A 26,086-nucleotide genomic window follows, 5' to 3' on the forward strand; every position below is an offset into this window, starting at 1 on the left:
AAAAGACAGGGCTATGTGGATCATTGGTAGAGGGTGAGCATTAAGTTGTTGCCAGCAGAAGCTTGGATGATGCCCCTCTCCAGAAAGGTGTCACAGGTAGACACAGAGTCAGGCCAGGTGTAGCTTCTAGGAAGAGAAAAGAGAGAACAAAGTTAAAAGCTGAAATAACAGCAAATAATGCAAAATTGGAGAGTAGTGTGAGAATGTAGTGAAGAGGGTGAAAGTGGTCATTATGTCCTCCAGCAGCCTAAGCCTATAGCAGCATAACTACAGAGATAGTTTCAGTTCAGATTATTTAGTTAAACGGCGCTTATTTACAACAATGTCGTCTCAAGGCACCCCACAAAGAGTCCCACTGATGGTCATTGTTATACTAAAAACCACAAGGATTGGGATACCTCTCTCTGTCAGACTGATCACAACCATCGGATGAAAACCACACTTCTTCCCCAGAAGCAGAAGTTCGACTGTCGCCCGGACTCTCCTCTCCAACATCAGGGAGGCTGAGGGGGGCCTCATAGTTGCCTCTCTGAATAATGATCTCCTTGTCTGGCCTACTGCCAAGATTACTGCTTGAGTGCTGTATAAGATTTTTTTTTTTTTATATAACCTAACCCTGCGTGAAACATCTCCTGTCTGCTGTGTTCCTTGGTCGTCATGATGATGTTTTTCTCCAACATATCTCTATGGCCCTCGCAGAACAGCTGGATTTATACCGAGATGAAATTACACAAAAGTGGAATCTATTTGCTAATTAGGTGAGGGCATCAGAATAAAGTGAGGTTATATAAATATACGCACACTTTTCTGATTTTCAGTGGTGAAATAAACGTGAAAACCATGCTTCTTCATAACATGACAAAATGTGTAAAGGGGTATGAATTTTGCAAGGCACTGTATACATAAAACCTGTGATCATAAAATGAAAGGATTCCTCCTGCAGGAAGTTTGAAAGACATATAGACAAATAAAAGCTGTGGGATTAAATAAAGACAGATATTACAGACAACAGGATGATGCTAGCAGGACTTCTGTTTGGAAAGAGATTTACTTGGATTTAATAACCATTAAATATTGCAACCATGAATAGTTTGGCGGGACATCCAAATCAATTATGTACCTCAAACACACGGTGTCTGTAAAAAAAACTGAGGCAGACATTGCATTGTACAATAAACCTTTAATAAATAGTTTATCATTAGTTTCCCATATTTACATAATTACCACCGTTTTACTTACGTTGCCATACACATTTCTTGGCTAATTTTAGGCACACAGAGAAGGGGGTTCAGGCCACAAACCACGTTGTACTAAAATGAAAGCGTGGCTAATAACAGGTGCGCGTTGAGAAATATATAACTGCACCATACGACCAAACAGGACCAAGAGGTGGCCAGCTCCTCGAGCGACAGGTATGTATTTACATTTGCTGCATGTACAGGTGATTTTTGTACTTTTACAGTCGTCTGCTTGGAGTATGATTGCACATGGAGGCTGGTGCAGAATTTTACCAATTTACAGAGGACTGGGCCGTTTGTTTACTCCTCTGTGCTTCATCTAATAAATGATGAACCGAGGAAATCTGAGATTAAATGAACTTTAAATACTGGATGAATAAAATCTGTGACAGGCTCAGTTAAGTTATGTGGTCAAAATGATGTGGAACATTCAGATATCAAATAAACGCACACATACACTCACAACAGAAAAAAAACCAAAAACAGTGAAATGCTTGTCATTAAATGAAGACCAAGGCTGAAAAGAAAGAAGATCTGATGCCTTATAATCTAAGAAAAACAGTTCCTAAAATGACAGGATGGCGACTTAAAACGCTATAAAAAAAATACAGCCGTAGAAGTTAAATCTTCAGCCAGAGATATTGAGACAAATAAGAAAAAAAACAAGACGATAATCAAACTACTCAAGTGCATAGAGTACAAAATCAAACACATTTGGCACACATGTGAGTAATTAGTTAGCTACTAGAGGCATGATTGAAACTGAATTTGTCTGCAAATAATAAATAAAAATTGCGTTTATTCACATTGCTCTTAATCCTGTCTTTAAGCATGACTCATAGACAACTATCATTGGAAAATTATATTTCCATTTAAAGGAAGAGTTGTTGACATCCTCAATATTATTCCTCATTTATAGAGATTTGTTGAAAATGCAAGACTAGAAGGGCGACTTTAATATTTCTTTATCCAAGTTGGAGCAACTTCGGTCATACTGCTGCAGGTTGAACTTTTTTAAACGACCGTTTTTATCTAATATTTTCTCCTCAGCTCAATGACAAACAACAGGGGTTGCAAAACTGTATTTTCCTGACCTAGCGAATCTGTTATTTTTTCCAAACATTTCATGTTTTTCAGTCTTTCCAATGACATTTGCAGTGAAAGAGAGACTGTATTGCTTCTGCAGATTCCAGTCTACCTGCATCATGTTATCAGGGCCGACTTTAAAAAAGAAACCAGCAAAAAACACTGACTGGGAGGGAGGGCAAAAGGTAGGAAGGACATGACAAAACAAAGGAAAGATGGACACAAGGAGGGAAGAAAGGATAGGAAGGAAGGAAGAAAGAAAGAAAGGAGACAAGGAAGCAACGAGGGACATGAGGAAGGAAGGAAGGAAAGAAAGTAGAGAAAAAAGGCAGGTAGATAGAAACAGGAAGGAAAAAGGAAAGGGGGGTCAGAAACAAAATAAATGTGAAGAAAGGAGGAGGAAGAGCGAAGGAGAAAAGAACACCAGAAAGGAATGATGGGTAGAAGCACAAAACGTTTAGACATTGGATAGGGAGTGTGAACATACAAATATTTTCCATCCTCTATTCTAACAGAAATCAAATTCCATACTTTGGGAACCCTGCAAATTAGAGCAACCAGACAACTTAACGAGGTGATGCATGTTGGAGAAATGCCCCGAGTCCTGTAGTTGGCAGCTTAAATATGAGGGACCAAATGAAACCGTCAGTTTTTATTTAAACTGTAGAAATCAACACACCACATCTCAAATTAAATCAAATTCCTGCTGCACTGATATTCTCATGAATGTATTAATGATATTAACACTTTGTGTTAAGGGTCAGCGCCAACACTAACCTGATGATCGCTAGCGCTACACGGTCCTGATGCTTTCAAAGTGAAAAGAAAGAAAAAGATGTGGTTCTGTAAGCCTTCGCCCTGATGTTGATACATGTTGTGAACCAAAAAAAAAAAGAAAAGAAAAACAGGAAGGGTACGAATGTAAAGGAATAAAAAGTGTCTAACAGCTCCGATGGGAGCGACAGAGTAAGATTACAGAGCCTTCTCAGACCTTGGTCTTCATACAGGTTATGCAACGTCTATTTTTTTTAAAATGGTAAAGCCACTTCAAGGCAACGTTTGTTTCTTGAATTAAAAACTTGAAGCACAACTAGACCTCAGTTTGAACAGAGAAAAATATACAACCCAAACTGTACTATGAATCTAGAGAACTGCAAGTAAACATTGAGAAAGACTCTGTAAGAAGTCTGATAATTGAATAAATCTGTGGTCCTGACGAAGCTTTTATTATCTGAACTGGTCGAGCATCCTAGCTGAGGTTAGGCAGCGGTTCTTCAACACTCCTCCCACGGTTCAAAGTCGCTGCGCGCACGGAGGAAGAACTGTTTCCCTTGCAGAAAACAACGACAAGCGTTGAAACAGAAGTTAGCTTTTCAGTACGAGTGCTCAAGTGTCTGTTACACTCCAACTGGACTAAATCAATATCAACTCAAGGTATCTAGCAACATTCTAAATAGACACCCCCTTCTTGCACTTGATTGGGTTCTGCTTTGCTTCAGGAGGGGGCGCCGTGCTTATGTGTTTTCCACTCTGTTACACCTGCAGAAACACTGGAGCCCAGCTGAACAGCATCTCGCTCTCTCACTCACACACCAAAAAATACTAAACACAGCCTCTTCACACACAATCTTCAGACATCCTCACAAAACCCTGCCTTTAGACAAAGTACGGCTTCGTGGAGCACCCATTTTTGTGCTGTGGACATTTTCACAAACTACTCTCCACGGCACTTGGATGTGCGTCCTTGTGGTAAAATGTGTGCGTCTGTCCATGTGTTGAGGGTCTTTTTTTTATGGGGTGTGTGCACCCTTTAGCTGAGGTTATACGCTGCTGTCCTCCAGCAGCGGCTCCTTGCCCTCCGCCCCGCTACCCTGAGGGCTGTGGGAGTGACTCTGTGCCCCGTTGCTGTGCTTCTTGTAGGCACCGGGCCGCATGCCGGGCCCCGTGTGCTCGGGGATGAACAGGGCCACCAGCAAGGACAGCAGCACTGAGCATGCTCCGAAGAGAAAGGGCGGGCCGGGGATGATGGCACTCTGAAGAGAGGAAGCATACAATCTGTTAATTTACAGCAGCTGTATGAGAAAATAGTATAAAATCTGGGTTTCTGCAATTTAAGACCTTTTAAAGATCAGTATGATTAAAATTTAACATCTATATGAATACAACTTAACTTACTTCACAACTTAAGCAAGACTTTATCTTTTCCAAGTGTGTTTAATGCATTTAGATTAAATCCCTGTTTTTAAAGCAAGACTTTCCTACAACGAAATAGCTGAAAGTGAATAACATATCAAGAACGTTTAGATCTTTATTTTCTAAACAGACAATAAGTCAGATTCAGATGCAGGAATGCTGCTTCACTGCATCATGGGGCTTGTGGTTTTGTCACGGCTTAATACTGGCCAGATTTCTTAGATGGAACTACAAATCACAGCACAAACAAATCCCACCAATATTTTTCTCAAAGAAGAGCACACCTCAACATCACTGACAAAAATATAATAGAAGCAATGGATGAAAAAATGCAGGACTTGTGCTTCAAGTTGAAAGTACTTGTGGGCCAACTGTAAAATCTTGTTAAGTGGAAAATGCAAGAATAATTGTATTGTGTTTTAATGTAAATGTTTTCATTTTTAATGTTTTAATGACATAGTTATCTGATTTTGGTGGTAATGGGGCTTGCAAATAGCAACGACAACGATATATGGGTCACTCATCGAAAATGTTTTCTGTATTTAGCCAACATTAATGAACACTGGGTGTTTGTGGTCTTGTTCACTGGGATATGAAATCAAACAAAAAAAAACAAACAAATCCTTCTTAATAAAAGATGGATACTTTGTGTTTTACCCAACTTTTTACATTTTAGATAAGAACTGAATTTAAAAATCTCATCCAAAGTGAAAAATAGTCCATCTGAATAAAATTTGGCTAAATGTGTGCAATTCCTGATTTGCAAGCGTAGGCCGGAAAATGAATCACAGCAGGCGTTGCAAATGGCCCGTGGGTCGCACTCTGGATAACACTGATGTTACACCTCAGGCCTGGAAACCCTGCCAGTCATAACTCACCTCATCAGTGGGGTTGGCCATGTTGGGTTTGGCGCCTTTCTCTGAGCCGTCCGAGTCCGTCAGCTCAACGTGGAACAAGTAGAAGACAAAGCCGTAAAGAGCCGGGCCTAAACCGTTACAGAGCCCTCGAATGCCGGTAATCATTCCCTGGACAACACCTACACAGGTGACAAAATGAATCCAACTCATAATAAATACAAACAAAAATAACTCCCAAAATGAATCACTCCTCACCCACAAAAACTCTGCTTATACTGTATGCCTATATAAGAAGCAAGGAAGAAGGAGGCAAGGACACATGGAAGGAATGAAGAAAGGGTACAGGGGAGGAAAATAGGAAGGACAATGAAAAAAAGAAAGGACAAATGGAAGGAAGGACAAGAAAGAAAAACGACACAAAGGAAGAAGTGAATTCAATTCAAGTCAAAAATACTTTATTAATCCCGAAGAGAAATTAATTGTTGTAGCTCAAATCAAAAAATAACAGAGCCACTCCAACCTGCTGCCACCTTGAGCGGCCTTGCACCTTGAAAGGACACAAGAAAGGAAGGGCAGAAGGAAGGACATCAAGAAGGAAAGAAACCACAAAGCAACGGAGGAAGGAAGGATGCACAGAAGGAAGGACATCAAGAAGGAAAGAAACCACAAAGCAACGGAGGAAGGAAGGATGCACAGAAGGAAGGACAGGAGGACAACATTTGACAACGGGATAGGGAATAAACTCTAAAACTAAAAATATTTTTCTATACTTGAGCTTTCTTTTCCCCGTACTTATCCAGACCTGGAAAATAGTCAAATCAAATTCCCTTCTCTTCCAGACTGTGGAGGAACCCTGTATTCTTCATGTTTTCAATTTAACAGGGAAATAAAGAAATATTGAAGTTAAATTCAGTACAAAGTGTGATAATTAGAACAAGTGGTGCTGTTATTTGCTGTAAAACAAGGCAAAGGACAGAACGTAACTGGAACATGTCTGACAGCAGGGAGACCTAAGGAAACATTTTAATAATTCATAAGAAAGTATTCAGTTGCAAAACAAACAAGAAAATATTCCTCTGAGCACAAGGCAGGTATGGACCCAAAGAGTAACTTTCAAAAGTGCTAGGAAAGAATTGTTGAAGGCCGCTTAAATGAAAAACGATTCTCTCTGATGATTTGCTTTTTTTTATTGCTGTCGATTCGAAATTATTCTTACATTTTAACAAGTAAAACTCCAAGTCTAATGCTAAACCATAAATAGTTTGTTAATAGAAATATCCTCACATTAGTGACACTAAGACCTCCAAATACATGTCAACAAAAAGTGGTGGAGCTCACCTTGCTGATCAGGATCTGCATTACGGGACACGATGGCGCTGATGGCAGGGAAGGTGATGCTGGACATGGCTGCGACGGCTCCAGCTGCCCACATCATCCTGCAGTTTAGGGAGAAAAAAACGTCTCTTATTTCATGTTTACCAATTTATTACAGAATAATTACATGGCATTGGTGGTGAAAATGTAAGAAACCTCCCCCAGTCCAAAAAAATCATCAATGGACTGTTCTAACTGATTATTTTTAAGCAACCATCTAAAGGGATCCCTTCTCAGTTGTTCGTGGTTTGAACCATGAGTGGCTCCTATATGATAAATCTAACTTAAATGTCCTACAACATCTGGTGTGTTTGCTGAATCCAGGGGGAGTCATAATGCGGATGTTTAATTTCAGAATCACAGCTTATAATTTAGGACCACATGTTTCACCAATGTTTAGCATATTAGAGGACATTAGAGGACTATTTTACAGGAATATGCTGCACTCTAGTGGTGTATCAGGGTAAAGACAATTAGAATAATATAGTTTAGTTGAAACCTTGTAAAATGGTCTGAAATATGAATTAATCATACATACCTATGTAGATATTACTGCAATAAGTAAAAGCAATAGTTTCAATATTCAACACAGTTTTTATTATGTATCCTGATGCATTATGTAGATATACAGGGGTTGGACAATGAAACTGAAACACCTGGTTTTAGACTACAATAATTTATCAGTATGGTGTAGGGCCTCCTTTTGCGGCCAATACAGCATCAATTCATCTTGGGAATGACATATACAAGTCCTGCACAGTGGTCAGAGGGATTTTAAGCCATTCTTCTTGCAGGATAGTGGCCAGGTCACTACGTGATACTGGTGGAGGAAAACGTTTCCTGACTCGCTCCTCCAAAACACCCCAAAGTGGCTCAATAATATTTAGATCTGGTGACTGTGCAGGCCATGGGAGATGTTCAACTTCACTTTCATGTTCATCAAACCAATCTTTCACCAGTCTTGCTGTGTGTATTGGTGCATTGTCATCCTGATACACGGCACCGCCTTCAGGATACAATGTTTGAACCATTGGAAGCACATGGTCCTCAAGAATGGTTCGGTAGTCCTTGGCAGTGATGCGCCCATCTAGCACAAGTATTGGGCCAAGGGAATGCCATGATATGGCAGCCCAAACCATCACTGATCCACCCCCATGCTTCACTCTGGGCATGCAACAGTCTGGGTGGTACGCTTCTTTGGGGCTTCTCCACACCGTAACTCTCCCGGATGTGGGGAAAACAGTAAAGGTGGACTCATCAGAGAACAATACATGTTTCACATTGTCCACAGTCCAAGATTTGCGCTCCTTGCACCATTGAAACCAACGTTTGGCATTGGCATGAGTGACCAAAGGTTTGGCTATAGCAGCCCGGCCGTGTATATTGACCCTGTGGAGCTCCCGACGGACAGTTCTGGTGGAAACAGGAGAGTTGAGGTACACCTTTAATTCTGCCGTGATTTGGGCAGCCGTGGTTTTATGTTTTTTGGATACAATCCAGGTTAGCACCCGAACATCCCTTTCAGACAGCTTCCTCTTGCGTCCACAGTTAATCCTGTTGGATGTGGTTCGTCCTTCTTGGTGGTATGCTGACATTACCCTGGATACCGTGGCTCTTGATACATCACAAAGACTTGCTGTCTTGGTCACAGATGCGCCAGCAAGACGTGCACCAACAATTTGTTCTCTTTTGAACTCTGGTATGTCACCCATAATGTTGTGTACATTTCAATATTTTGAGCAAAACTGTGCTCTTACCCTGCTAATTGAACCTTCACACTCTGCTCTTACTGGTGCAATGTGCAATCAATGAAGACTGGCTACCAGGCTGGTCCAATTTAGCCATGAAACCTCCCACCATAAAATGACAGGTGTTTCATTTTCATTGTCCAACCTCTGTATATTGCACCTTAAAAAAAGCCCTTTGTAATTATCAGAATAGCCTGTTGCAGCAATGATAAAATTACATATTGTGGATTTCAATAAATTAGAATATAATTCAAAAGTTGGTGTGTTTTAGTAATGAAATTCAAAACGTAAGTCTCATTTTACAGGTTTATTACACAGAGACATATATTTCAAGTGTTTATTTTGATGGTTATGGCTTACAGCGACTTACAGTCCTAAATTATGTTTCTTAGAAAATTAGTATATGAAAAATATAACAACAATGCTTTTGGACCACGAAATTATGACGAGGACTGCTGACTGACAGTTGTCTTACAGATAGTCACTGAGACCCTGCATATGGAGGGTAAACCACAAAAGATCATAGCTAAAGATGCTGGCTGTTCAGAGTGTTTTATCCAAACATATTAATGGAAAGTTGAATGGAAGGAAAAACGGTGGTAGCAAAACGGTGATAACCACAGCCTTAAGAAAATTGTGGAGCAAAGCCCATTAGAACGTTTGGGGGATACTCTCAAGGTGTACTGAAGGCTGGATCTGAGCCATCACACACCGACGTGTATTGGCTATAACTATTGAATTCCTTGTGTTTAGCCAACCAGAGGTATTGTCAGGCCATCTTATCTGGGAGAAAAACAGGAGAAAAGGAGAAAAACAACCAGACTGTTGCTTAGTGGTCCAAAGTCCTCTTTACCGATAAAATTAAAGTTTGCATTTCATTTGGAAATCCACGCCCCAGAGTCTGGAAGAAGAGTAGAGAGGCCCTGAATTCACATTGCTTAAAGTCCAGAGTGAAGTTTCTACAGTCAATGATGGTTTGGGGTGTCATGTCATCTGCTGGTGTTGGTCCACAGTCAACGTGGGCATTAAACAGGAAATATTAGAGCTCTTCATGCTTCCCTCTACTGACAAGCTTCATGGAGATGCTGAATTCATGTTCCAGCGGGATGTGAAACCTGCCTACACTCCCCTAAGGCACCAAAAGATGGTTCAATGACCATGGTGTTACTTTACTTGACTGGCCAGCAGACTCTCCTGACCTGAACCCCGTAGGGAACCTATGGAGTTTTTTCAAGACGAAGGTGAGACACCAGAGCCAACGATGCAGATGACCTGAAGGCCATAATTAAAGCAACCTGGTCTTCTATTACACCTCAGCAGAACCACAGGCTGATCCCCTCCATGCCACGCCGCATGGCTGCAGTAATTCATGCAGAAGGGGACAAAGAACTGGGTGTATATATACTGTTCATCACATGGAGAACAGCCGACATTTCTGTACTAATTAATTTTATGTTTTATTGGCCTTGTGTAATATTTTTATTTTTTGAGAAACTGTATTGTACTGTATCCCGCCTCTCGCCCATAGACTGCTGGAGATAGGCACCAGCTCCCCCGCGACCCACTATGGAAGCAGCAGAAAATGACTGACTGTATTGTAAGGTTTCAGTAGCTGTAAACCATAATGATCAATGTTAACAGAAATAAATGCTTGAAAATAGATCACCCTGTTGAATTAAATGTAATGTTAACTTAAACTTAAGCATTTTAAAAGGATTTTAACCACCATTAAGAACCCACATCATTAATCTGTACGCTTTCACCATGCTGCAGTTGATTTTTCACACTACACTCTGAAATTTTATTGACCAACTGTTTTCTTTATGCTGTATTTGTACCTTTCATGGCAATAATAGCGCGTAAGCAACTGGTGGACGAAAAGCAATCGGTAACCCGAGTTAAATAATACAGCCTCTCTAATTGAATCGAACTCTGAGCTTGTCTTTCCACTTTGTTCAACCGCTGAATTGTTCTGAATTGACTAAATAATGGCTCAAACGTGAGAGACGTTGTCGGCAAAACTCACCAGGGCTGAGAGCCAAAGCCATACCAGGCCAGCTGGAGGATCTGGAAGCCGAGGCCGAGTAGGATTGTGTTTTTATTCCCTATAGAACGCATCAGGATACCCAACACGACCGTCTGAGGGAACAAGTGGCACAAAAAGATCCTCAGCAGGCATCAAAACTATTTATTTTGTAACTTTTATACATGCAAATGTTTACATTTTACTCCTGGAAAGAAATATATCTCTACTGGTTTTAATAACTACTTTATACACACCTAGTTGGGCTTTGGAAACAACAAAACTAATATATTTTATAATTAGGTAGCATTTTACACACAGTACATGTAACTGCATGAAAAAACCTCAAAGCCAAAGAGAAAATAAAACGAATACCTGTGCCAATATGGAGAGGATCCCTACAACTGCAATAAAGGCAGCCACTGTCTCTGAGGAGAACCGTATGACCTGAGGGGAGGAAGCCGTTCAGATAGCACAGGTTAGGACTAGATTGTTGGAGGCAAGCATGCATGAACACGAAACTTTTATCCATTTCCCACCGAAGACACACAAACAAAGGGGCTGGGATCTGATATTTTGTCTACAACTTCCATCTTCATGAGCTCCTCTTCACAGACCTGAGGCATTCAGGCCTCATATTTAAGCCTTTCCAAACAATTAATGAAGGTAATGTGAGGAATTTGTAAACTGACAATGAAAGGAGGACAAAGACATTTAATTATTTTTTTAAAGCTGGACTTAATGCGTAGGGAGTAATCTTAGCCTAAAGCTCCAGAGCTATGCTGCCATCTTACGGGGCTTTCTCTGGTAGGACAGAAGTGTAGCAGGTGTACAAACCTACTGAACTGGTTCATTATGATCTTCATCTTAATCCTTTTATTAGTCATCCTCATTTAGAGACATTGTTTAAAAACAAAGAGGCTGCAGCCTCTTAAGCATGAAGCTGTCATCTGGTTCTTGCTGTTAGTTTTGACTACCAGGGCTTTTTGCTACAGGCTTGTTTGTAAATCCACCCTAATGAGCAGACACTTTATTCAAGTACTGAAATAGGCTGCTCAGTAAGCTTCCTCTGGTGCTCAGAAAGCAACCTCGGTTGAAGTGTGTGTGGCCTGCTGTTGTTTTTACTGAGATTCCTGGGGTTTTCCACTAGCTATTCTGAATTTAATAAGCAACCAAAATAGTAAATGTATGAGTCTGACACAGACATCCTGCTCATTAAAAGACCGTTCAGACACATAAAGAGGCAGCGAACAGAAACAAACAGCTGAACGTTCCTGGAAGGTCAGGATCTACATTACGGAACACGTTACTAGAAGGGTGGAGTTTCTGGTCACGCCGTTCTGTGCGTGAGGAGAAGCCCGTTTTTTAACAGCCTGGTTGCCGGTCTACGACCTTTTCATCTGAACAAATGTTTGAGGAAATGTTAACTTGGGTTCATGAGGGATTCATTAACAATGAAGCTGAGAGTGCTGAGGCTTTATGCAGCCTATCAATTTAGCTTCTATGTGTAGATAATGTTAATATCTCACTGAATAACATTTAAACAGGACAAACTCATGAATAAATACATACAGTCAGTCGTTTCAAAGTTTCCAGGGAATGCTACGGTATCCATCATTACATTTTTAATAAAAACACATTATTTTTCCTTTGGAGTTGGAGTCTTATAAGAACAGAGCATACTTTATTTTTGTCACGCTGGAATTGGTCCTTTATAACAAAGTCTTTGTTTACATCTTTGGTGGTATGCAATAAATGCCACATTTGCCCACGAGAATAACTAAAATAAAGACAATTCCTTATGATTTGTGGGAGAAATATCAGCAGTTTGGATTAAATATTACAGAAACATTCGGTGTTTGTGTTAGTTTTTAGTGACTGGGACTAAAGATGGCTTTCTGAGTAAAAACAAAAAAACACGACAGCTAATGTTGGTTGTATTTCAGAAAAGTTAATGATGTTTCAGTAGAAATAAGAAGGAAGTTGCACTCCAAAGTAGAAAAAGGGAAGGATAAATGGGTGCACGGTTCTGGAGGAGTTCAAAAAAATTAGAGAGCTGGTGATCCTGATTTTGTTTTTTGTAGAAATAAGCCAGACCTCTCAATGCTTTGCAGTAAGAAGGGTTGCCCAGCTGCAGACCTCATCATGGTGCTGGTGATACTCCCTAAAGCAGGGAAAACTGTGATGTGAGCACCAGAACTGGACCGCAGAGCACCAGAATCATTCTGCATTTCCACATCAAAATTTCTGATTGATTCCAAACTAAACAATTTTAAGATTATGCAACATTCCGGACATTTTGAGTACAACACAATGACCCAGTTAAGCTTTTCTCTTTGTGTGCTCCACGATCCTGAAGCCTTCGTTGTGGGATCAGGTCCACCTGATACTGCTTAGACTGTGCAGCTGTGGACAGGATTCTCTAAAGAACCTTTTGTGATATTTGATGCCTTCATTTTGTTTGTGACAAAAACAAAACAACAACAAAGAAAAACTGTTTTAAGGCCTTCCTTTTTGTTCCTTTGGCGTCTAAACCAGACAGATCCAGTTTCCTGGTCTAACGGGGTCTAGAGGCCAAAAACAGTCCATGAAACTGGATTTTATTTCATTTTTGAACAAGTTAAAGTTTATCTGTAGGTAAAAACCCAAAATGATCAATAAAGAGGACCAATTGTGGCATATCCAAAATAAATGTTTTTTGAATACAAAAGAAAAAAGCTTAATTAAGTTTCATAAATTGAAATTTAAATATTTACATAAAAAATAATAAAGTCTGAAAAGCCAAAAATTTTTCACCTGTTTTCATATATATATTTTTTTTATTTCGTTGGCCCTTCTTGGGAAGACTTGGCACCGGGACATTTTAAAAGGTGGGTACAGTGCGATGCATTTCTATGAACATTCCTTTAGGGCTACAACAATTAATCAGATTAATTTTGATTAATGATTAATCGTCAAGTAATTTAGTAATCGAATAATCGGTAACTGGAGTATACAGACTCAAACATGCCATTTGGTGAAAAAACAACCCACTCAGAACAGTAATTAGGCCAAAATTGTACAAGAAAATGAATCATTTGAATTTAAGATGAAAAACTTATCAGGGGTGCACCGATTGATTGGCCGGCTGAACGATTAGCCCTAATTTCCTTAATGTTGACTGATTGGCGATCAGCTGACACTTGCATGTGAAACCGATCTTATCCATTGATCTTATCTACCTCCGTAAAGGTCTGAAAATGTGAAAAATGTGGACTAAAGGCAATGTTTTTTTTAGTTTAGATAATTTAGTCATTTGGACAGCAATGCTCTTAACTTTTCATTTATATTTAAGAGCACTGCCTCATGTGCAGTTAAAACAAGTTTGTATTGTTTAATGGGTATTGTTGGACGTTTTTTAATTAAATAAGATTAGAACATTGAAGGTGTATTGTGACCTTATAACACCTGACAGAGTAAGTTATGAAAAAAATAGGTATCTGCCAAAATCGGAATTGGCAGATCAGGCTTTTGAAGATCAATGATCGGTCAGAAAACTGCAATTGGTGCACCACTAAATATGTTCTATTCAGAACTCACCAAGTTGCATAGGTGTAGTTTCACCTGGCTCAAATTCTGTAAAAGAAATCTGCAATTAAGGACCTTTTGCTATCAGATTATTCACCAATTAATGGAAAAAAATAGTCGACAGATTAATCGATTACCAAAATAATCGTTGGTTGCAGCCCTATGCTCCTTTATTATCTACAGGTCCTTCTCAAAATATTAGCATATTGTGGTAAAGTTCATTATTTTCCATAATGTCATAATGAAAATTTAACATTCATATATTTTAGATTCATTGCACACTAACTGAAATATTTCAGGTCTTTTATTGTCTTAATACGGATGATTTTGGCATACAGCTCATGAAAACCCAAAATTCCTATCTCACAAAATTAGCATATCATTAAAAGGGTCTCTAAACGAGCTATGAACCTAATCATCTGAATCAACGAGTTAACTCTAAACACCTGCAAAAGATTCCTGAGGCCTTTAAAACTCCCAGCCTGGTTCATCACTCAAAACCCCAATCATGGGTAAGACTGCCGACCTGACTGCTGTCCAGAAGGCCACTATTGACACCCTCAAGCAAGAGGGTAAGACACAGAAAGAAATTTCTGAACGAATAGGCTGTTCCCAGAGTGCTGTATCAAGGCACCTCAGTGGGAAGTCTGTGGGAAGGAAAAAGTGTGGCAGAAAACGCTGCACAACGAGAAGAGGTGACCGGACCCTGAGGAAGATTGTGGAGAAGGGCCGATGCCAGACCTTGGGGGACCTGCGGAAGCAGTGGACTGAGTCTGGAGTAGAAACATCCAGAGCCACCGTGCACAGGCGTGTGCAGGAAATGGGCTACAGGTGCCGCATTCCCCAGGTCAAGTCCCTTTTGAACCAGAAACAGCAGCAGAAGCGCCTGACCTGGGCTACAGAGAAGCAGCACTGGACTGTTGCTCAGTGGTCCAAAGTACTTTTTTCGGATGAAAGCAAATTCTGCATGTCATTCGGAAATCAAGGTGCCAGAGTCTGGAGGAAGACTGGGGAGAAGGAAATGCCAAAATGCCAGAAGTCCAGTGTCAAGTACCCACAGTCAGTGATGGTCTGGGGTGCCGTGTCAGCTGCTGGTGTTGGTCCACTGTGTTTTATCAAGGGCAGGGTCAATGCAGCTAGCTATCAGGAGATTTTGGAGCACTTCATGCTTCCATCTGCTGAAAAGCTTTATGGAGATGAAGATTTCATTTTTCAGCACGACCTGGCACCTGCTCACAGTGCCAAAACCACTGGTAAATGGTTTACTGACCATGGTATCACTGTGCTCAATTGGCCTGCCAACTCTCCTGACCTGAACCCCATAGAGAATCTGTGGGATATTGTGAAGAGAACGTTGAGAGACTCAAGACCCAACACTCTGGATGATCTAAAGGCCGCTATCGAAGCATCCTGGGCCTCCATAAGACCTCAGCAGTGCCCCAGGCTGATTGCCTCCATGCCACGCCGCATTGAAGCAGTCATTTCTGCAAAAGGATTCCTGACCAAGTATTGAGTGCATAACTGTACATGATTATTTGAAGGTTGATGTTTTTTGTATTAAAAACACTTTTCTTTTATTGGTCGGATGAAATATGCTAATTTTGTGAGATAGGAATTTTGGGTTTTCATGAGCTGTATGCCAAAATCATCCGTATTAAGACAATAAAAGACCTGAAATATTTCAGTTAGTGTGCAATTAATCTAAAATATATGAATGTTACATTTTCATCATGACATTATGAAAAATAATGAACTTTATCACAATATGCTAATATTTTGAGAAGGACCTGTATGTCCCATGATGCTGAGCATAATAGATGGCCTGCAGCAGAACATTGACCCCTCCTGTACTGTAAAACATCTTCTAGAACCCACCAAGGAGTCTGAGGTGTTGTTGACCCAGCCTTTAGAGCTGAGATTTAAATTTTCTGCATAAAGTGTTGGGAAAAACAACTAAAGGGATTTGCTACAAAAAGCCCCAAGGTAGAAGCATCTGTTTTTGCAAAAGGAAATCCAACATAGTAAGTCTTACTGCGCATTTACTGTGAATAATCCTACTAATTCTATGTTTTATAAATTCAAGAAAAGTTTAAGGAGGAAATGCAAAAATGTTACCTGTCTGAGATAGAGGAAGAAGCTGGAGTACTGCCCAGCCTCGGGGAGGTAGGAGAGAAACACTGTGATACAGATGAGGAGCACCGTGGAGTCCTGGCCCACTTTACGCAGAGACTGAACAGGAGAAAAACAACAGTTCAACACACAACATACCTACATGTGTTCATCTTTAAATTATGTACTTTTTAAGACTCAAATTGAAATCTCTTCACTTTTTTTTTTTTTTAAACATTCTGGATATTTAAATACAAAATATTAACTTTTAACTGCTTGAATAGAATTCACATTTTATTGTCTGACGGCTCCACAAATCAGGAAACAAAATGTTGAAAGTGTGATGATAAATGAAATAACCAATTTAAGTAAGAATAAAAACTTACTTAATTGTTAAACTTTATTAAAATTGTCAGTTGTTTTTTTTTAATGATTTTAGATCTCAAGCAAGTTAATATTAGGCAACACTGCCATCAAGTTATTCGAGAAAAGAATGACTATAAGTCGCACTGAAGACTGGTATTAAAATAAAATAAAATTAGAATTTCCACACTGATCAAAATAATTGGATTTTGTACAATATCCCTGATTTCTCAGTTTGTAGAACCATACACCCAGTTTTCCATGAAGCTTGTTTTGGATGATGGCAGACTGCCACGTTCAGACGTAGAAATCGACAGGTTTCGGTCGTCAAGGATTATGAAGGTTTACAAAATGTACGGTTTCAAAATCGCTATAATTTTCCATCATACCGTCTCTATAGTTTAAAGCCCTTTTATTGAGATACCAGGGACAGAGACGGAGGGACCGGAGTTTTCTCCAGCTGTTTGGAGAAAGCAGTGCTGCCCTTCCCTCACCTGTTGCTGCACATAATTGGTCAGCTTGCTGAAAAAAAATAAAAAAAAGACTACACTTTTCCTTCACTAACAGGAAAAAAAAAATAGGCTGTTTGAAAATAGTCAGTGTAGAGCGCCCCCTACCTCTCTTACTAACATCATGCTGTTTTAAAGGCTAAAGCTGGCCAACTACAAGCCTTCTGTCTGTAACACAGCTGACTTATTTCTACTTATTGCCCAGCTAATATCAGCTGTTGTACCTCGTGTATCCGCTATTTTTATTTCTTACTATGATTTTGTAGTCCAAGCTCAGGTACGCCGAAGCTGCAAGAGGATATGTCTAAATGTTCCGTTGTTGGGTGTATTAACCCAGACAATTCATTACACCACCCCCCAGGATGAGAACCTCTTCAAAGTGCCTGGTTACATTTAATTTTTCATGGAAAGCACTTCAAGGACGAGTTCTTCGTCAACCTCCACTAGTATCAAGAAGGATTTGCTGAAAGACTTCATTTGATTCGGGGGTCAGTTCCTTCCGTCGATGGAAACGAAGGACACAGCAAAGAGGTAAGCTGCTAATAATTTATCTATAATTTATTTTAGACATGAATTTATTGCGTGTTGATATGACCTGCTAGCCATTGTTTTGATAGAAGTAACATCGTGCCTTCTGCTTATGTTAGAGCTGTGTGCTGCTTTTAGCTCCTTGAGCACATAACTGTACTGTGATTTTAACATTATTATTATTACATAAACAGATTAGCATTATTTTTGCTGTTTTGTCTTGTTTCTGCTCTGCTAGTTAATTGTATCTCTGTTATCAAACTACAAAAATGGCCGAACAGGGTGGAGTGGAGTGCTCTTTGACCTGGAGGGGGGTGGAGTGTGAAGTGCCTCAGTAGTATTTCAAGAGTCCAAAATGAGTTGCTCTCAGACGAACCTCAGAACCGGGTGTTAACGAGGCGTTTGTGGAGCTACAATAACAAGGAATTCATGCCAAAGCATTGCATTTCCACTTTATATAGACAACAACTGAATGATTTAAGTTTGAAAAGGAAGGATTAAAAATTTTAAAATGTCCCCTTTAAATATATTAAATAGCAATAACATAGAGGTAATTTAGAGGCATTATTATTTATTGCTTTTCTGTTTTTGATGGGAGATTTTGGCATAAATAAACTTTAAATGTGTGTACCTATCTTAAGCTCACAAATCATAAATCACACAGCAAACAGTTGTTGGCAAAGATCATTTGCATTTTAGTAATTCATCTTTAAATATTGCCGCTACTCACAGCAAAGGGGTCTGCCTGTTCCCAGGAGATGGGTGCTCCCCACGATGCTGGCCTCATTTTCTCCGGCAGCGACTCCGGTACGGCCACCAGGATGAAGCAGATGTCTAGCAGGGCGATGGCTGTGGCCAAGATTACCACCAACGTGTCACCGTAGGCCACTGACAGATAGGCTCCGATGGCTGGACTGGTAACCAAGCTGGCCGCGAAGGTAGCCGATACCTAGGTGGTGAAATAGAGAGGATTTAAAGAAAAAACAAGAGGAAACTGTCAGTGATATCAGCTTTTATCGAAGCGTTTTCTCACCAAGCCATACGCTGTGCTCCTCTCATGTTCTTGCGTGATGTCCGCCACATAAGCAAAGATCACAGAGAAGGTGACGGCAAAGACACCAGACATGGAGATGACTGCAAAATACCACCTAAAAGAAGGGAAACGATGCACTTATAAGCTCAGATTAAATGAATCAGCAATGAGTAACAATTAGATGCAGTGATTTTCCTCTGGGATGTCTATATTGTGCTGTTACCATGGGCTGATCTTCATCAGTGGAATGGGTGCACATGTGAAGAAGACTGTTAGCAGCAGGAAGGACTTGCGGCCCCATACGTCTGACAACGCTCCAATCAGAGGAGCACTCAGAAAAGATAATAGGCCCTGGAAAAAGGATGCAAAGATTTTGGAGCGAGGGTCAGAAAAGAGAAGAATAAACGGACAACAGAACCACTGACCTACTGGATATGACCAAGAAATTGCTATATTAATAATTAAAAAACTGAAATTTGTTGTTTTGAGTTTTAAAAGTGTCTTCCAAGGACGGTACTGAGCAAATAAATAACGATGGAAAAAATAATAAGCAGCAGATTCATTTTGTTGTTAGCTGCATTTAGCATCCTAAAGTGACCCAAAATCTGAGAAAACTTGAGGACATTAAGGCTCCTAAGATCGGTTTGTTGCTCTGATAAAGTGCTGAGAAAACAACTCATATTTTTGTCGGCACACCAACTTTGAATGTAATTGAACTAAAAGAGCAACAGAAACTTTTTTCAACAGTTACTGGGAGATTTGTTCATCAATTATTTAGATTGTAGAATGTATGCATATATTTTTAAGATTATATGGCACAAGTGGCACAACATCTTAGGTTTGTTTAATTCAGGATTACTCTGTATTTGCCTCCATGTATTGTCTCATCTACTGTGGCCAGCTTCTCCGCCTCTGCTGAAGAAAGGAAATCATGATGATGTTGTACCATCCTGTTTCAGTTTTGGGACAGTGTATGCAGGGTGAAGTGCAACATTAGATTTTTTTGCCATGCTCTACATTTTACATGTAGGCCAGAAAGTTAAATTGTGGTCTCATCTGACAGAGCACCTCCTTCCCCATGATTTCCAAATCCCCTACAGTGCTTTTGGCAAACTGCAAAGGGGACTTCTTGCGGCTTTCCTTCAACAATGCTGTTCATCTTGCTCCTCCTCCTTAAAGGAAAAATTTGTGAAGTTCCCAGAAAGAGTATTACTACCTAACTTAAGCTATGGATCTCTGCTGCTTCTGCAGATTTATCATGATCCTCTGGGCTTTTTCTCTAATTGATGCTCTCGTTGTCCGCCCTATCAGTTTAAATTGGGGGTGTCAAATGATGTGTCCCTGATCCAACATATCTGAACGAAATGGCTGAATTTCCCTCGGCATGCAGTCAGGTTCCACAGAGTCCTGCTTATGAAAATCTGATTCAGGTGTGTTGAAAGAGAGACGCAGACCACTGGCCCTCGAGGACTGGAGTTGTTTAGATGCACGGCCTTGTCCTGGTAGGTTTGCAGTTGTGCCATGCTCTTTACATTTTCAGATGATGGACAGAAACCCAGCTGTAAAACTTCTCTACCTCTCTGCTGTGCTCCCTGGTTTTCATAACGTTGTGTGTCCACCAATGTTCTCTAACAAACCTCTGTGGGCTGCACAGAACCGCTGCATTTATACAGTGTAAATAACATACAGGTGGATTCTGTTTACTAATGAGATAATTCCTGAAGGCATTTGATCTATGCACAAAACTAACATAGAAGGTTGCATGCAGCTGCGTATTTAATGTTGTTGCTCATACATGGGCCTTTATAGCTTAATGTTGATATTTTTGCAACCAATCAGCGATCATTTCCACAAAGGATGAACAGAAATGGCGATGCATTTATAATGTCCATTTCTGCAAAATAAGGACATATAACACACAGCAGGGTTTGTAACTTTGCATTCGCCACCTTCCAATAGGAATTATGTCGAGGATGATAAAGCATGAGGGAAAACAGAACTGTGTAATTACCTTCACACCATGAATAAGACCATTCATCAGGAATGTGTGTTGGGGGAATGTCTGATGCAATACCTGGAAAAACAAACAGATAAACCCAGATGAAAGTGCCATAGTTTTGTTATTTACTGACCTCAAAGCAGATGGTTTAGCAGCTAAAGAAAATATGAACAATAAACTATTTTTGAACATACAGACAACCAACTACACAACAAAATAACGAATTATCAGTTTCACAAAGGTTATTATCCAACATACATGCATATTTTTCTATCGATACTTCTTTTTTTGATTTAACACGGTTACAAATAGTACCAGAGCCTTAGAGTTCCAAGCATTCCTCACACCTGAGGTCACAGTGTTTTTTTACCATTTAAAAAATGTGCATTTAGCTATTTAAACACGGCATGCTGCAACTGTATGTGTTGAAATATTGGGATTACTGCAGATGAGAAAATGTGATATGTTCACATTAGTCATAAATTCTGTTACATTAAACTTTGCTATTGGTCATAAAGTCTTCCTAAGTGATTTAAGCTAATCTGCATTTCTTTTTCTCAGCCACAGCGGATTTATTTTTACAGAACATGTTTTGTATGAAGGAAAGACTATAAAGTGTTTAGTTTATGCCACCTGGGTAAACCCTTATTTTTCCTTTTATTAAACAGGCAAGTACCCTCAGTAGTTCCCTACACAGATGAGGTCTTCTTTGTTAGCAGTTTCAGGTCATGTTCATCTTTACTTTGTTCTGCTGGTACAGATATTGGCTCTCTTGGCAATTATGTCAACAAATCCAAGTGTGGGGATGTAATCAGTGTGCGTTTTCGGATCTTTGAACCCTGACGGGTATAACAACTGAAAAATATCAATCCCAAATAAAAGTATTTATTGATGTAAAACATTTTTGTTTGCTAAAGTAACCGAACAGTTCGAATTTTAAAATGTTTTTAATAACTTTTATGAAGAAATTAATAAAAAGGAAAAAAAAAATGTGAGGTGTGAAGAACATTTTTTATTAGTTGTGGTTATATATTAATTCCAGCTACTGTCCTAAAGCAAATAACTACAAATGTATCAGATGTGTTCATGGCAGATGTACAGAGAAACTGGCTGGTGACTGAATTAAGGCGATATTCAGCTTGATCAGCTGTGACCTGCAGGACAGAAACTAAAAATCAGGGTCCATATTCTTGCCAAGGCGTCTCAGCTTCAGACTGATTCAGTTCGCTGCTGAGAGCGACTCTGAGCTAGGAGACAACAGAAATTCCTATCTTACTGAGGAGGTGTGGTTGACCCCATTGCTAGGTGTGAAAAAAATAAAACAAAGAACAAATGCGCTGTAAGTAATCAATAAACTGGTCATAGAATTTAGACTGGATTAAGAAAAGTTTAAATACTGATGAAACTTAGCAAACTTAAATTGTCACAGCATTAAAATGTTGGAACGTACCTCATTTACATGCTTATCACTATTTTGATTTGCTTATTGTTCTGTTTTCTATTGTGATTACCTTTTGGTATAAAGAGGTTTAATTTGGCAAAAAAGACCAAAACAAAATGGAGACAAAAAAGGTGGAGAAAACCAAACTGAACAGAGGAGCAGAGCCTGCTGTTGCCGCAGCTGATGGAGGAGAACAAAGGAGTGTTGAAAGGTAGAATTGGTCCCAGTATCACAGTGTGGACGAAGGAGGCAAGGCACATATAGCACATTTTAGCAACAAGACAATTCAAAGTGCTTTACACGATGGAAAATAAGTACTATGCAGTGACAATAAAAACATAAAAAAGTATAGTGCAGTAGCACGATAAAGGAAAGAAAATTAAAGAAAGGTCTGACTACAGACCAAAATTAATAAATTTTAATATTTTAGTGCTGAGCGAGCCTCCGGTCTAACGTTTTAAACCATTCATTGACGCACTCTGTGACTTGGGAACGCTTTGCCGAGCAGATCAATGCATCGTTCCCTCTGCATTCACACACCGGCCTGGAATGTGAGCAGCGCTGGTAACTGCTGCAATCAGAAGCTACAGAGGAGATTGCAGCACACAACGAGGTGACCATTTAGGCTGTGGCTGCTGACATCACTTTTTTTTTTACTTGACTTTTTCCATTTATTTATCCTTCTTAGAATTACCTTACTAGAGGTGCACCTTTACCCTGTTATACTGCTGAAACTATTTAATACCCTCCTAGCGGGATCATAACGTTTATCTTATCTTTATATTAAGATTCGTATGCTTCGTATAGAAGTTTATGTGTTTATTTACTTGACTGTTTAGGGGGTGGATCTCTGCGCGATCAAGCTGGCAGCGTTTAATTCACTGTTCATTGTTTGTAGATATCTCTCCTTTCTCTCGGTCCTTCTGCCATCTTGCCTGCTTAAGACACTCTTGGGCTCACTAAAAGTTCTCCTCACTACTCCTTACATCTCCTCACGTTAGGAGCTCTCTTAAAATGCTTTGTGAATAACTCAAATTCTAAGAAAAATCTTAGAATTGAAGAAATTCTAAGATTTTTCTTAGAATGACGTCACTAGGAGCTACTTTTAGTCTTAGGATTCGTTGTGAATGCAGACCCAGATTAGTGAATACTCCACTTCTAAGCTCAACCAGGTCGCACCGACAGCACTAACTCCTTGACCAAATATGGATCACAGGTGGAGACGGAAACAACCTGCAGCTGTGAACTTTTTGAAATAAAGCCAGCAGTGCAGGAAGACAGGAGGTGTGGTCAGGGTGCACCCATTTATTAAACTTGGCTATACATACAGCAAGCATTTAAAAACAAAAAAAGAGCCCCACATCCCATTGTTGTTGCAGAGGCGATCAACACAGAAAATATTCAACCCAATAGTTTTACAAAACTGTTTGCCTGTCTTATAAATCATCTATTTTTTACGTTTTCAGTCTAGAGTGATTTACCAATCTGTTTCCCACAAAAGTCAGACTACTTTGTTGGAATACTGCATGTTTAGTTTATTGTTAAACGGGCAAAAACAACAAAAACAAATCTGTGCTTTCTTCTCTCAAATATTACAAGTTAACCATTTTTGAAATGCTATTTTAGAAAAAAATGCCTGTTCAAATGGTGCAAAGTACATTTTCTGGAGTGCAAAAAAAGAAAAACAATTTGCAGATTATAATTCATCTTATAATACAGTGAATGAGCTATGCTGTTATCCTTTTTTAGGTTGGTTTTATTTAAATAAACTCCAGTCCTATAAACTGGAATCTTACGGAATTTAGTTTCTAAAGAGAAAATGAAATCTTTTGATCAGAAATTGGCCACAAATATCTGATCGGTGGATCTCTAACAAGAACCTGGACACATACTGCAAGTTATAACACTGAGCTTCAACAAGAGTAAGTGAGGTTCAAATTGTTAAAGCTCAAAGTCTGCAGCAGGTCTTGGTCATGTCATTGACACTAGACTGGGAACACTGAGCTTTAGCTCAGACTGGGACATGTTTAGTATGAAGCCGAATAGGAGAGTCTGGTTATTGTTCATGTCTGCACAGGAAAAGTCTCCTCTTCCTCAGGGAATCATATACCCAACACACACACACACACACACACACACACACACACACACACACACACACACTTGAAATGTTTAGTGAAGGCTGTTGCTGGTGGATACTAATGAAGCAGTCCCTCTCATCTTCAGACGCCCTCCGATTAATCAAAAATGCAAATCAGCCCTTCAGTCAGCAATCATCTGTGCAACGAGCCCCAAATAATTAAGGCTGAATAGTTGCACAAAAACCTACTTCAAGCAGGAGACCACATAAAAGCAAGCATTGCATAACCCTGCTTGGTTCACATCATGAGGCAAACAGATGTTTACGCATATTTTGAAAAACAGGTTTCTGCCAAGAAAAGACATGATTAGAGGAAAAGATATGTGGAAGGAAGAGAGGTAATGAAATCTGTAGAATTGACCTGAAATATTCAAAGCTAGAGTGAAAAACTTCAGCTGGCTGGCTGGTATTGCCCGCGGCAAGTCATTTATACATGAGTTTAAAAGGGACATTCAGTGCCTCAGTTCTAGCAGCAAGATGATGTCTTCTATGTTGTTTAACTTGTGAACTCTCTGTAGCAAACACTCCATCAAGCCACTCACAGCTGCTACCATAGTGCTTTGAGCGAAGGTGAGGTTTGCCTGAACAGCATCTGTGCAGTGGGCTGACAATACAAGCCAGCAACCCACTGATAAGCCTTTTCAACAATGCATCAATTCTGACAATGAAACGGATGCCCCATCCATATTTTTCCGTTCTGTATCTGCCGAAAAAACCTAGGTGGATGAAAAACGAAATCACAGAAGGTTCTGGACAGCGGATAAGCATTCAATTATTCCTACACACTGATAAGACCAAGATATGCAAAGCTCCGGTTCATATGTTGGGACTCAGAAAAAGAAGGGCTGGTGGGGATACACAGTAACCTGCAAAAGTATTCACACCCTATACACTTTGCCACATTTTGTCACGTTACAACCATAAATGTACTTTATTGGAATTGTATGTGGCAGAACAACCCAAAGCAGCGTACAGTGCGGTTCTACCAAGTATTGCCTTTAGCCAATATTTGGAAGTACTACCTTTATTTTCAAATACTGTAGGGTGTAAGGCTACTGGGGGTATGTCTTCAACAGCTTTGCATTTCCAGGGACTGAAATGTTTGCCCATTTCTCTCTGTAACACAGCTCAAGATCAGACATACTGGATGGGAAGTGTCTGAACATCAATTTTCAAGTCTTCCACACAATCTCAACTGGATTTAGGTGTGGACTTTGACTGGACCATTCCAACACATAAATATGCTTTGATCTCAACCGTGGCAGTTCAGATTTGGTTTGATATTTAGGGTCATTCTCAAGTTGGAAGGTGAACCTTAGTCCTAGACTGTAACAGCTTTACTTCCAGGAATGCTCTGTGTTGAGCCCCATCCATCGTCCCATCAACTCTGACCAGCTTCTCTGTTCCTGCTGAAGAAGAATGGCTTCACAGCATGATGCTTCCATCACCATGTATTTGGGCTCAAGTGTAAATTTGTGGGTCAAAATGTCAAAAGTGTTGGCTCATATGGTATACTGTAAACACCTTCCTCCACGTGATTGCCGTCACCTCTGTATGGCTTACGGCATCCTGCATTTCTTATTGCTCCCTTTCAACAATGGCTGTTTTCTTGCCACTCTCTCAAAAAGGCCAAATTTGTGGAGTGCACGACTAATCTTGTCAGAAGATTCTCCCACCCGAGCTGTGGATGTTCACAGCTCCTCCAGAGTTACCATAAGCCTTTTTGATTAATCCTCTTCTTGCTCAGCTCGTCAGTTTATACGGTTTATACAGTTTAGACGCTCATGTCTTGGTAGGTTTGCAGTTGTGCCATTTTCAGTTTATAAGACATCTAAAGACAACTCCTTGAAATCGATTTATTTTTAGGGCATCAGGATA

At 39.8% G+C, this 26,086-nt stretch overlaps 1 protein-coding gene across 1 annotated transcript in view; it reads right to left on the reverse strand.

Annotated features, from left to right (window-relative positions):
- Window positions 1–1,160: 1,160 nt before the first annotated feature.
- The window catches only part of mfsd14a2 (major facilitator superfamily domain containing 14A2), a 31,398-nt gene continuing 6,472 nt past the window's right edge, over window positions 1,161–26,086 (reverse strand). Inside the window, exons 3-12 of the mRNA XM_047368993.1 lie at window positions 20,640–20,702; window positions 18,852–18,979; window positions 18,629–18,743; window positions 18,326–18,544; window positions 16,202–16,315; window positions 10,895–10,966; window positions 10,523–10,635; window positions 6,713–6,810; window positions 5,396–5,553; window positions 1,161–4,357 (exon numbers count right to left, since the gene is read on the reverse strand). Of these exons, the coding sequence (XP_047224949.1) occupies window positions 4,145–4,357; window positions 5,396–5,553; window positions 6,713–6,810; window positions 10,523–10,635; window positions 10,895–10,966; window positions 16,202–16,315; window positions 18,326–18,544; window positions 18,629–18,743; window positions 18,852–18,979; window positions 20,640–20,702 (1,293 nt within the window). The 3' untranslated portion in view covers window positions 1,161–4,144. The remainder of the gene's footprint in view (window positions 4,358–5,395; window positions 5,554–6,712; window positions 6,811–10,522; window positions 10,636–10,894; window positions 10,967–16,201; window positions 16,316–18,325; window positions 18,545–18,628; window positions 18,744–18,851; window positions 18,980–20,639; window positions 20,703–26,086) is intronic.

The sequence above is a fragment of the Girardinichthys multiradiatus genome, chromosome 6 (genome assembly GCF_021462225.1).
Source record: "Girardinichthys multiradiatus isolate DD_20200921_A chromosome 6, DD_fGirMul_XY1, whole genome shotgun sequence".
Lineage (NCBI taxonomy): Eukaryota > Metazoa > Chordata > Actinopteri > Cyprinodontiformes > Goodeidae > Girardinichthys > Girardinichthys multiradiatus.